Source organism: Gadus chalcogrammus, chromosome 6 (genome assembly GCF_026213295.1).
Source record: "Gadus chalcogrammus isolate NIFS_2021 chromosome 6, NIFS_Gcha_1.0, whole genome shotgun sequence".
NCBI classification, from domain to species: Eukaryota; Metazoa; Chordata; class Actinopteri; order Gadiformes; family Gadidae; genus Gadus; species Gadus chalcogrammus.
In genome coordinates this window covers 23,600,915-23,614,305 of record NC_079417.1, presented here as the reverse complement: position 1 = coordinate 23,614,305, position 13,391 = coordinate 23,600,915, and the positions used below count along the sequence as shown (strand labels likewise).

General features: G+C 43.5%; 1 protein-coding gene across 1 annotated transcript in view; it reads right to left on the bottom strand.

Annotated features, from left to right (window-relative positions):
* The window catches only part of cfap251 (cilia and flagella associated protein 251), a 76,725-nt gene that overhangs the window by 62,797 nt on the left and 537 nt on the right, over positions 1–13,391 (bottom strand). The window contains exon 2 of the mRNA XM_056593013.1: positions 13,124–13,264. Within this exon, the coding sequence (XP_056448988.1) occupies positions 13,124–13,264 (141 nt within the window). The remainder of the gene's footprint in view (positions 1–13,123; positions 13,265–13,391) is intronic.

The following is a 13,391-nucleotide window of genomic DNA, read 5'->3' as shown; positions in this document are numbered from 1 at the left end:
AATTCATGAGAATGTATATATATGCATGTAAGTATATTCATCTGTCTAATGCATATAAGAACAAAGGTCTGCTGCCCTTTTGTATGCCTGTGGAATATAGCGCCCCCTTCTGGTGGGCATCGAGAATTTATGTCTACAGCTGGACAATGGACTTTTACTTCAGACCTTTTTATTGAAATTGTCACATGCTGGCTCTAGCCGCTCCCTCCTCCCGGCGTGTTGGTTTTCTTTGTCCTTTGTTTGGTTACACACAGACTGACTTTTGCATGACACTTTGGGTTACTTTACATTTAACTGATTTACACCACACTTCTTTATCTTTATTCTATTTAATTATATGTAAAATTATCTTCGTACTATAATAAATTCTTTTATTATTGTAAAACGGCGTGGTCTCCCCCATTTCATGTTGCATGCTAGAGCCAGCATGTGACATGCTGGCTCCATGCATGCAACATGAACCGGGGAGACCACGCTATTTTCACAAGTAATTTATTATATAATAAACATAACAATAAGAAGTGTGGTGCAAGTCAGTATAAATGTAAGTAACCAAAAAGGTAATGTAAATATCAGTCCATGTGAATACAAAGGAAAGCCAATGCTGGGAGGAGGGAGAAGCCATGACTGTTGTGAAAGCAGGCTTTTAACCTGCTGCCAACACAGGCACACCTGAACTGCATCCGCGAGGACTATCAGTTGCTCCAGCAGATCTAATCTACCAGCCTTCCATGGTAACCGCCACACCTGCACCCAATTGAAGCTACACCTAGCCTCCTAATTGGCTCTACTCCTCCCCAGCAAATTAAACAAAGCAATCCATATCAACCAAATCACCAATTAATCCAAAATCTCAATTTATCATTTAACCAAATCAACTAATTTAGCGCGGGTCTCCCCCAATTCCATTTAATGCCACTGCCCAGGCAATTCCTACCCGTCAGTACAAACAAAAAGCCAATTTGACAAAAATTGCCAATCCAAAACAAGTGGAGGAAAATTTCCTTTACCTTACCCACTTCCAGAAACAGATCCCGGACGAGCCCCCATATGTCACATGCTGGCTCTAGCATGCAACATGAAATGGGGGAGACCACGCCGTTTTACAATAATAAAATTTATTATAGTAAGAAGATAATTTTACATATAATTAAATAGAATAAAGATAAAGAAGTGTGGTGTAAATCAGTTAAATGTAAAGTAACCCAAAGTGTCATGCAAAAGTCAGTCTGTGTGTAACCAAACAAAGGACAAAGAAAACCAACACGCCGGGAGGAGGGAGCGACCATGGCCGTTTCTCAATTCCTAGCACGCGTACTACGGACTCGATGACTTGCAAGCACGTACTTGGCAAGTCTGTACTTCAACCACATACTTGCGAGCACGCGAGTACGTACCTGCGATTGGAACAGCAGCGGACTCGATGACGTTACCACCTCTGCTCGTCCGTTAACTGTGCTACGGCCTCATTTAGGCATATACTACTGAACAATATAAACAAATGATATAAAACAAAATCCCAGCCTCTTTCATTTTCAAATAGTATGTAAATATTCTGAATGAATAAAAATTGAAAAGATATGCGTGTCCTGTCATGTGTATAAGCTATACACACACGACTTTATATATATTTAAATATTATCTTATATTATTATTATTATTATTATTATTATTATTATTATTATTATATAAATATATATATAAGTTAAGAGTAACTTAAGCTACAGTTGTGCGTCTTCTCCATATTGTCCGCCATCGTACTGCTGCGAGTGCGAAATGCATCCTGGGATTTATAGCGATTGCAAGCACACACGAGCCACCTCCGATGCATGCTTGGTGAAACGGCGAGATTGAGCATGCATCAAGAACACTTCCGGGTTTTACGACAGTACTCGCTTGATGCGTGCTTCGAATTGGAACAGTGCTCGGGCAACGACTGATGACGTTTCACGAGTCCACGAGCACACGAGCACGCACAAGTACGCGAATTGAGAAACGGGGTGTGTTCGAAACCGCCTACTTGCTTGCTGCTTACTACCTACTAAATATTGGCTTACTTCTCGAATCCTTAAATAATGATTGAGTAATCCATTTGAGTAATCGACGTTCAGAAGACCGTCCTTACTTAACCACCTCAGATGACGTGAATCAAATGACGTGTCAATAACCTACCGGCCGGGCGCCGTTAATAAATATTATAAATAAATATATAAACGTCACATTTAACGTCACAGTACACCTTCAACCTAAGGATTTGCGGTGATATGTTAAAACAATTATTAAACAATTATTAAAAGCACTGCTGCTGTGGCTCCCCGTTTAGCGCCATTGCTTCCACTGTTCTTTTGAATAGACGCAGTGCATTCTGGGTCGGTTGAGTACGTCTAGTAAGCTAGCGATGCTTACTCAAAATCTTTCCGGAAGTAGAAGACATTCGGATACTACTCGCTTACCTAAACTCGCTTACTAAGTTCTCGCTTACTCAATTTGACGTCATAGTTAGTAGGAGTAGTAAGCAAGTACGCGGTTTCGAACACACCCACGGCCTATGACTTCTTCTTCTTCTTCTTCTTGGGGTTTTTTGGCGGTTGGCATCCACCACTTGGTGCATTACCGCCCTCTTCTGATCCAGTTAATGTATCAAAAACAAAAATATCCAAACACTCACTCATTCACACCTTCTTTCTACTCTATATCCTACCATATAACCCTGTTTCTCTCAAAAAGCCAAACAATACTTTTATACAATTCCTCTTCATTAAACTTAAAATATTTTCCAAAGTATAGTCCTGCATACCCAATTCTCTCAATTGATTTTTCATACTTTCCCTCTCCATCCCATAACCACTACAGTTCATTAAAACATGTTCCACTGTCTCCTCTACCTGGCACCCCTCACATAATCCAGTGGGGTGTTTTCCTATCAAATTCATTGTTTTATTTAGTGCACTGTGCCCCAACCTTAACCTAATCAAAATTTGTTCATCCTTCCTCTGACCACTATACCTTATTTTAACATTAACACTTTTTTGAATATTATATAAATATCTCCCTTTCTCCTCACTGTCCCATTTGTCTTGCCACATCTTGTTAACTTTTCCCCATATCAGGCTTTTAACTTCTGCCTTACTTAAACTGATATTCATTTCTACTTTTTCCTTCTCCAATGCCTTCTTCGCCATCTTATCGGCTTTCTCATTTCCCTTCACCCCTACATGAGCTGGATCCCATAAAAAATGTATTTGCCTCCCCTGCTGAACGATTCTCGTAATCGACTGTAGAACTTCATACAACAAACCTTGGCGACTACTTGAATAAAAAGACCTCATACTTGCCAAAACTGATGCTGAATCTGTACAGATCACAATTTTTCCAACTGAACTTGATTCCACCCATTTTAAAGCGACCAGCACCCCCAACATCTCCACTGTATAAACGCTTAAATTATCTGATGTTCTTCTATTAAACTCTATTCTTTTTGATGGAACAACTACTCCAAACCCTATCACTCCTGTCTCAGGTTGTTTGGCACCATCTGTAAAAACATGAACATACTCACTGTACTCTATAAGAAGATGAATATTAAAAACACTAGCCAGGTCTATCTGTTCTCTCTCTCTCTTCTTTATACCCAACACAAACCAGTCCACCTCTGGCCACACCATCCTCCATGGCGGCATTAATGGATATACCACTGTTGGACTAAGCTTCAATTCACCCACACCAAACTCTTTCGCTATATCATTCCCCACCCGACCAAAATGATTCCTCTCACACTTCCCATAAATCCAGCACTCTTTCAACACTCCTTTTGTGGGGTGAGACTCACTGTGCCCTCGCAGATTAGCCCAATAGTTCCCCATCAAATGTTTCCTTCTCAACTCCAGTGGCATTTCCCCAATTTCTACCTGCAGGGCAGGCACTGGTGATGATTTAAAAGCCCCACTGCATACCCTTAATGCCTTAGCCTGAATCACGTCCAGCTTTCTCAAGAGAGACACTGCGGCTGACCCATACACTATGCACCCATAATCAAACACAGATCTAATCATAGCTACATATATAGTCTTTAAAGCTGAACAGCTCGCTCCCCAATCCCTACCAGTCAAACATCTCATCACATTTATTACCTTTTTGCATTTATCCTCAATCTTCCTAATATGGTCTGCCCACGTTACCCTAGAATCAAAAATAACTGCCAAATATTTAAATGAGCCAACTCTTTCCAACTCTTTCCCATACATCCTCAATTTCATCCCATCCTCAATTCTTTTCCTAGTGAAAAATACAGTTTGCGTTTTCTCTACCGAAAATCTGCACCCCCAGTCAAATCCCCACTCTGTCACCCGATCAATTGCAGACTGGACTTTACTAATAATATGCATCACATTTCTTCCCCTTTTCCACAAAGCCCCATCGTCTGCAAACAGAGAACTTCCTATATCCTCTGGTACCTTTGAAAAAACATCATTTATCATGATTATAAACAATAAAGGACTAATTACAGCGACCATGACTGTTGTGAAAGCAGGCTTTTAACCTGCTGCCAACACAGGCACACCTGAACTGCATCACCTATTAAGAGAGAGAGAGAGAACAGGCAAACCAAACAGCCAGGGTGGAGTCAAAGACTCACCAGGGTCGTCACAAATGTACCCGTGATACTCATTCAGATCAAACAAGAGGTCCTATTTTTTAACATGGACACAAGGAAAAATGGTAAAAAACTAGGGGCTGGATCGAAACACCTTCACTGGTTGGCAGCCCCCCGCCCCATTCGATAACAAAATGACTATGACCTTTTCTTTTTTCTACCAATTTTATTTCCGTGCTTTTCGTTAGTTTTTCTGTTACATGTTTGTTCTCATTACTATGCAAAATAAATAAAAATAAAGTTTAAGACGGTTAACTTGTGGACAGACAAGGCAATTGAGACATTAAAGGGTTGTTTCATGTGCACAGATTGGTCCCTGTTCATTTGTAACATTGTAGTCTGGCCCAATAACAAACCCTATGTAACAAAATAAATAAAATAATGTAAATAGGAAAAAGCAGTAAAGACAGAAGTAAAGACAGAGCAGGACTGTAGAACAACTTCTCACTAATGCAAGAGAACAACAGAGGCAAACAATGGAACATAACCTCAGAATGTCAAATACAAAATAACTTTGGGACACAAGGAAATCAGTCACTAATATGAACACTGCAAAGAAACAAATCATCACCCTGGATGAGCAACAAAAATCAAACAAGCTGAATGACTTTTACCTAAGATTCGACCATCAAAACTTCTCTCAGGAGTGTGACAGGGTTTTGCAGTGTCTGGCAGGTTTTCCTGCCAGATACTGATGACACCTGCTGCCTGGAAGTCGACCCGACCATCGTCCGCCGTCTCTTTAGCAGAGTACGTATGGGCAAGGCTGCCAGCCCTGATGGCCTGCCAGCTTTTTTGAACACATTGAACACGCACACAGCTCTGTGGAAGAAGTCAATTATAACTCCAGTGCCTAAAAAGCCCAGTGCCACAGTTAACAATTATTTTAGCTCTCACCTTGATTGTTATGAAATGTTTTGAAAAAGCTGTTCTGTCACTGCTCATGAAGGATGTCGAGCCAAAGTTATCGAGCCATATTAGCAGGAACGCAGCACTAATGATGCAATCCTTTCCATCTTGCACTTTATTTCCAAGCACCTTGAGAACTCAAAAGCATATCTGTTGATTTTAGCTCAGCTTTTAATACAGTGCAAATTCACATACTTTTAGAGAAGCTTAAAGGCCTAAGTGCAAGTTAACCCGAGATTTTGATCAATGGGTACATAAAGCACTCAAAATATGTGCATCATTTATAAAATGTCTCAAATAGTGTTAAAGTCAATTTTTTGGGTTTTTTGGCAGTAACGGGTGTTTTCTAACGCCATTCGGCGATGACGCCACATTGGGGAGACGTGGTGGAAGGTAGCCTCAGCCTATACTAGAACTATGGCGTCTAAGAGGTGGCAAGAACCACAAATAACATGTATGATGGCCCACAGCAGTATAATTTCGAACCTGTCAGACGTGAGAGGGCGAATGAGGAATTGCCGAGAAGTGATGGCGGTCAAAGCCAATTCAATGCATGGTCAGAGGAGAACGAGTGGAGAGTTGCTATCATTTAGCAATGCAGCAACGAGCGCTGGAGCTAGTCAATGAACAGCAGTGCATACAATAGCAACACTTTTATTTATTTTTACTGTCAGTGAATAGCACCGAGTGAAAGTCAACGTTTTCTTTATGTCTAGTGACAGCGATTATGTCGTAAGTACCAGTAACCTAAGTCAGAGGATCTAGAAATAGAAGACATAATGCTAGCTTCACTAAGACCACAACTAACCACAAGGCCTTCATAACTATGCAGTATGCCGAAGCCGGAAAGGACACATGCACAGTCGCACACACTCATCTTATGCAAAACAATCCCTTTTATTATCAACATTCAGTCGATGCAAAGATTTAAAGACAAGCCTCTTACCATAAGTTAGAATGGACCCAAAGTATGTGATTGATACAGTCTGGTTTAGCTTTCGCTTGCTATCCATTTTTAGTATGACTTCTCAACATTACGTCTTTCTTGTGTTACTGTGCGTTCACACCAAACGCGAAATTTGTTGCCCGTTCGCGTTGTCGCCGAAGTTTTGTCGCGACACTCATCATAATCTGTCGCTGTGCAAGTTTTGTCGAATTTGTCGCGCCACAACAAGACAACCACCGTTGCATGTCTTTACCTTTTGTGGAAGAGGGAGAGACGTCGGAGGACCCGACGCAGTATATTCATAATATTGTAATGACCACGGAAGAGGCAGTGAATGAAGTATTGAATAGACAGAGATTTATTAGATTGGCCTACCTAATAAACCGTTGGAACACACAAGACCGGAAACATAGCAACGCCGGTAAACAAACCCTGAGAAGCCCAATCCCTATGAGAGCCCCCCGCGCTACGGCCATCCGGAGGCGCACAGAGCTTTTGGCCGTGATATTATATATACAAATATTATATTATATACTATTATATTATATATAGAGCTCCAGGAGTCGCAAACGGCAACATTCACTAACTTTCTCCTCCATGCTTCAGTTCACCCCGGACTGCACTGCTACTGAGTTTGACGGTTGAACGCTGATTGGCTGTTAAGCTACACTTGTGACTCAGTGGCCACGCTGTTGAACGCTGATTGGCTGTCATCATGCGAAATTCGCGTCGAAGTTGAAATATTTCAACTCGATCTAATTTGTCACGCCACAAATCCTCGCAAACGCGCTTGCCTGTGGCGAAAGTGTGGCGCGACAAATCAAAACTTGTCGCCGGTGTGCTCTCGCGGAAAATTTGCCCAATACGCGTACGGTCACTTTGTATGGGATCCTGTCGCCCCGTCGCGTTTGGTGTGAACGCACAGTTAGGCAAATAATCGAACATATTTAATTATCTTTCTATCTGTCTAGCTATCTATCTATCAACGGATGTGTCTAGTTTTAGTGGGATGTATTTTGTGTCTGTCCAGTCAGACTTGTTGTCTCCCTTGTTCTGTGTGGTCTTGTAGGCTATACTGTGCAAGCCGAATCACCTAAATGAATTCCCGACGATATGTGTAGTTTGGTATTAATAAAGACTTGACTAGGCTATCTATCTATCTATCTAGGCTATTAATCAACAATTATTCGCCGAAGGCGAAATGAATAGTGGAGAATAGCCCCCAAGACCGAAGGTTTATTTGTTGTTATTAGCAGACATTTTGCGATGAAACAATATCGAGTTCAAATTGCGCCATCTTAGGAGGTTCACGTGTAGCATATACTAACTATATAATATCTATGTATTTATCTATGTATCTGTAAAATCTGCCCAACACTCTCTTACTAGTCTCTACTCTCAAGGGTCTCAATGGGGCTTTGGTCCGTGTGTCCCCAACGTGACGTCATGCAATGCATTCTGGGGGAAATGAGAATCACTAGCAAACTGCTAAATAGTACCTTCTTTTTCTTTTTACATTCCGTTTTGTGATGCCTAACAACATTAAATACAATAAATAACAGTTTAAATCTTTATTACCAACAAGCAAATTGCACTAATTTGTCTGAAAATAAACCCTGCAAGAAGGCCTTTAAAGACGTGAGTGTAAACACCACCTTCATCAAATGGTTTTATTCTTTTTTAACTAATAGAGCACAGCAAGTTAAGGTCAACAGAACACTGTCAGACACCAAACACTGCAACACAGGAGTCCCACAGGGTTGCGTTGCATCACCAACACTGTTTACATTGTACACCAACGATTGTAGGACTGTCGACCCTAACAACTATATGGTGACATTTGTGGATGATACCGTGCTCCTGAGCCTTCTACACAAGTATATGGACCCCTCTGTGTACCAGGATGAGATAGACCTATTTATAAACTGGTTTGATACCAACCACCTTATTCTAAATGTGACCAAAACACAGGAGATGGTTGTAGACCCGAGGCCAGTGACTGACCATGAGCCAGTGGTCATCAAAAATCAGGAAATCACCCAGGTATCCTCATGTATTTAGGGGTTCATATTGATAATCTTCTCTGCTGGAAGACACATATTTACAACCTGTGCAATAGACTGCAACAGAGGCTATATTTTTTACGAAGATTGTACGCCGTGAGCAGCCACATCATGATGATTTTCTACCGTACCATTGTAGAGAGCATCATAAGATATTGGATCACCTCATGGTTTAGCAACCTAACCATTAAGCTAAAAGGCAAACTGGCCAGCATGCACAAAAAAGCAATGAAAATCTAAGGGGGGGAAAGAATACGAGCCTTATGAACAAGCAGTTAGGAAAAAAGCGAAGACAATAACTTCCGACTCGCAACACCCACTTTTCCCTGAATATGAAACCCTGCCATCAGGGAGAAGAATCTGCATGCCGTTATGCAAATCCAACCGCCCTTAAATTATCATTTGTCCCAGCCTCCATTAAGCTTATGAACAATGTGTAATAGAATAATGTACAATAAATAGGTTAGCACTTTAGCACTTTAGCCCTAAGCACTTTAGCAGATCTAGTTTTAGTTCAGTTTTAGTTATAGTGCAATAGGGCAATATGCAACACAATTAGGGCTGAACGATTAATCAAATTCAAATCGAAATCGCGATGTAGTAGAACGCGGTATGCAAATCGCAAAGGGCTGCGAAAAAAAAAGAAAAGTGATTTGTTACCATTACTGACTGGAAATCAGTACAATTATTTAATTTATTTATTTATTTTACAATTCGATAGTTAAATAAAGAAGTTTATAATATAAATGAATCTCAACACATTGGCCTGGCCTAAAGGAAAGAGCATATTTTATGTTGACTGCTTCCAATGTTGTGTTGGTCATACTAAAGAATGATTTTTTCTTTTTTTGGTGAATAAAACACAACATAAGGAACTTAATAAATAAATCACAATCGCAATATTGGTCAAATTAATCGCAATTCGATTATTTCTGAAAATCGTTCAGCCCTAAACAAAATATAATAACACTTGCCCTTTATCCCCATACTGTAGATGTATATGCAATGAAGCAAGGCGCAATTTAACCTACAGTCTACCAAACTCCATGTTGTTGATGTTAAGATGTCGGTTTGTCTGTCTTTATTTTGTTGTTGTTTTTTTATTGTACTCTCTGTGTATGTTTATAAAAGAAACGATGCACTGTGCCCAAGACAAATTTCCCCATGGGGACAATTAAGTTGAACCTAACCTAACTAACCTAACAACAATGTGTGAAAACTCATTTTCCACACTCAAAAGCATCTTCTCAGAGCATCGGCGCAGTATGCTACACAGACGCAAGGCCCAGCTGATTCAGCTTGCTTTTGAAAAGGACCTCACGCACAACTTTAAGTCTGAGTGGGAGGATACCTTGATGAGGGAGTCAGCTCGGAGAAACGCCGCCTCCCGCTGTACTGACAGGAGGGACTTGAGAGAGTACATCGCTGCCTCCACTCCAAAGTAGGCTACAGTGTGTATGTGCGTGGATGCGTGTGTGTGTGTGTGTGTGTGTGTGTGTGTGTGTGTGTGTGTGTGTGTGTGTGTGTGTGTGTGTGTGTGTGTGTGTGTGTGTGTGTGTGTGTGTGTGTCTAATGGCAATCCATATCCCTCTTTTGACTGCTTTAAAATGCAATGTTTGAGAGATGCTTCTGGTGTTACATCTAATATGTTGTATAGTCAAGTGCTTTATGGATATTCATAACATTGCTTCTATGTAATGTATTGCTTTAAATTATGAGGACTGAAGTTGTAGGCTATAGGCTACCTGGTCATATTGCTGTTGGATATGTTTAACGTGATGATTACGTGCTGCACGAGTATAGGATTATTAAAAATATACGTACTATAGGCTAATAATAATTGTGCCCCCCTATGCAATTCATATGCCCCCTTAAGACTGATGTCTGTCGACAGGTCTGCACACACCGACACACAAACACAAACAAACACCACACACACACACATACACCTTAGCTCCCCCATGACCCTAGAGACACACTGACACACAAATACACATACAAACACACACACACACACGAGTTAGGACCCCCATGACCCGAGAGACACGAAACGACACACAAATACACACACACACACACACAGGAGATGGGACCTCCATGACCCTAGAGACATACACCGACACACAAATACTGTCACGCCGCGTCCTGCTACGCGGTCCACTACCTCTATCTAGTGGCTACTTGACGTCAGTGGTCCTTCTCCTGACACGAGAGTCTACAATCACCAATCACCATTCCCTACTTCAGCCGGGGATTTCCTACCAGCCGGCGCCAGTTTGTCGTTACGTCTACCTAGTTAGTATCGGTCCTACACGCATTCTTGAATATCTTTCTCTAGCCTGACCCCTTGGTAACAATCTCTCCTCCTCTCTAGTTCTCCCCATGCCATCGAACCCCTGCCTGCCTGAATACCCGCCTGGCGTCGAGCCCCTGACTGTCTGACTGCCTGCCCGTTACCGGACCCCTGCCTGTCTGACTACCCGCCTGCCTACCAATAAATCCCGTTCCCTTTACCCCGTCTCTGCCTTCCTGTGTCCAGCACTTGGGTCCCCACGTTCTGTTCCATAACAGTGCAAACTGGCCAACATGGACCCAGCGGACACAGAGGCATTCCGCCAGGTTCCGCCAAGATCTCCCGTCAAGGGATTCTCCTGGGTCAGCATGACCAGATCCTGCAGGAGATCACTTCCAACCTCCGCGAGTTGAACACTCCCAGCGCCCCGTCTCTCCGGAACCATCATTCTCAGTTCCTGGTCCAGCGGCTTCTTCCCGGGAGCCGTTCATTCCAGCTCCAGAACGCTACGAAGGAGACCTGGGATCCTGTCGGTCCTTCCTCCTTCAGTGCTCCTTGGTTGTCGAACTACAGCCCCAGACCTACCCCACCGATAAGTCACGGATCGCCTACCTGATCGGCTCTTTGCGAGGTGAGGCGCACGCCTGGGCGGCGGCCGTGTGGGAACGTAGTTCCGCCGTGAGTTTTGACTATTTCGCCTTCACCAAAGAAATGCGGAGGGTTTTCGATCACCCGGTCCGGGGAAAGGAGGCCTCTCAGCGTCTTCTGCATCTTCGCCAGGGATCCCGCAGCGTTGCCTCCTTCGCGGTTGAGTTCTGCATCCTCGCGACTGAGCGGCTGGAACGAGGAAGCCCTGCAGGGGAGTTTTCTAAGTGCGCTCTCCGATGACATCAAGGACCAGCTGACTTCTCGGGAGGAATCCGCAGATCTGGAGGAGTTGATCGCTCTCTCCATTCGATTGGACAATCGTTTGCGCGAACGCCGCAGAGAGAGAGGTTTACGCTCATTCTCTCCTTCTCCCCGGTCGTTTTGGGTTACCCCTGGCTTAAGACACACAACCCCCTGATCGATTGGGGAACAGGTCGTGTAATGTCCTGGAGGAGTACATCGGGGAATCCCTCACCGCTGGGATCATCCGCCCATCCTCTTCACCGGTTGGAGCGGGGTTCTTCTTTGTGGGGAAGAACGATTGCTCGCTTCGTCCCTGCATCGACTACCGTGGATTGAACAATATCACTGTGAAGAACAATTATCCCTTGCCCCTTATTAGTTCCGCCTTCGTTCCCCTCCACGGAGCCGTGGTCTTCACCAAGCTTGATCGCTGTAACGCATATCACTTGGTCCGCATCCGGGAGGGAGACGAGTGGAAGACCGCGTTCAACACACCTTTGGGCCACTTTGAGTACCTGGTTATACCCTTCGGACTCATCGACGCCCCCGCTGTCTTCCAGTCCCTGGTCAACGATGTCCTCCGGGACATGTTGAACCGCTCCGTGTTTGTTTACATCGACGACATCCTTATCTTCTCGAGATCCGTGGAGGAGAACCGGGTTCACGTCCGGCAGGTTCTACAGTGATTGCTGGAGAATCGTCTTTATGTCAAGGCGGAGAAGTGCGACTTCCACGTGCCATCCGTCTCCTTCCTGGGCTACATAATCGGTCAGGGCCAGAAAAAGATGGATCCCTCCAAGGTCTCTGCGGTGGCCGAGTGGCCCTCTCCCTCAACCCGCAAGAGACTGCAGCAGTTCTTGGGATTCGCTTATTTTTATCGACGGTTCATACGAGGCTACAGTCAAGTCGCGGCACCTCTCATAGCCCTGACCTCTACCAAGAGCTCTTTCTCTTAGACTACGGAGGCTGAGACCGCATTTCGGGACCTCAAGAAGCGCTTTGTTTCTGCGCCCATCCTCGTGTTGGGCGCAGTTACCTCCCTCGCCAGGGACAATTCCCTGGACATCACCGTGGCTCACGGAGTCACTTGCATGAATTTTGGTTTTCCCGCGTTGGGCACAGACCCTGCAGGTTTTTTCCGTTAATTAATGAATAAACTCCCTACCGGGCTTTGAACGGGTCTTGGCGTGTGGTGTTTTCTACGGGAGAGAGACATTCCTGGGGCCGGGTCGCCACAAGTTCACAACACACACACACACACACACACACACACACACACACACACACACACACACACACACACACACACACACACACACACACACACACACACACAAACGGCCATTGAATGAATGTGATGTGTTTACCTGAAGGAGGTGCTGGGAGGTGGAGGTGTGGTTGTAAATTACGCCAACATGCGCACCAGCGTACAGAATCACGAGCTGATCTCGGTCTTGCAAATTGAAGACAGGAAGAGTATAATTGATCCCAAAGGACCAATCGGGGCTCTAAATCAGGACAAAGGTGATGCTGGTCATTAAAAAGCCAACCTCTCAATTTAAAGTTTGTTATTTTGGGTTAATTTTTATCTTGGACCAATTTATATATTATAAATATCTAACGTTTATAAATTAT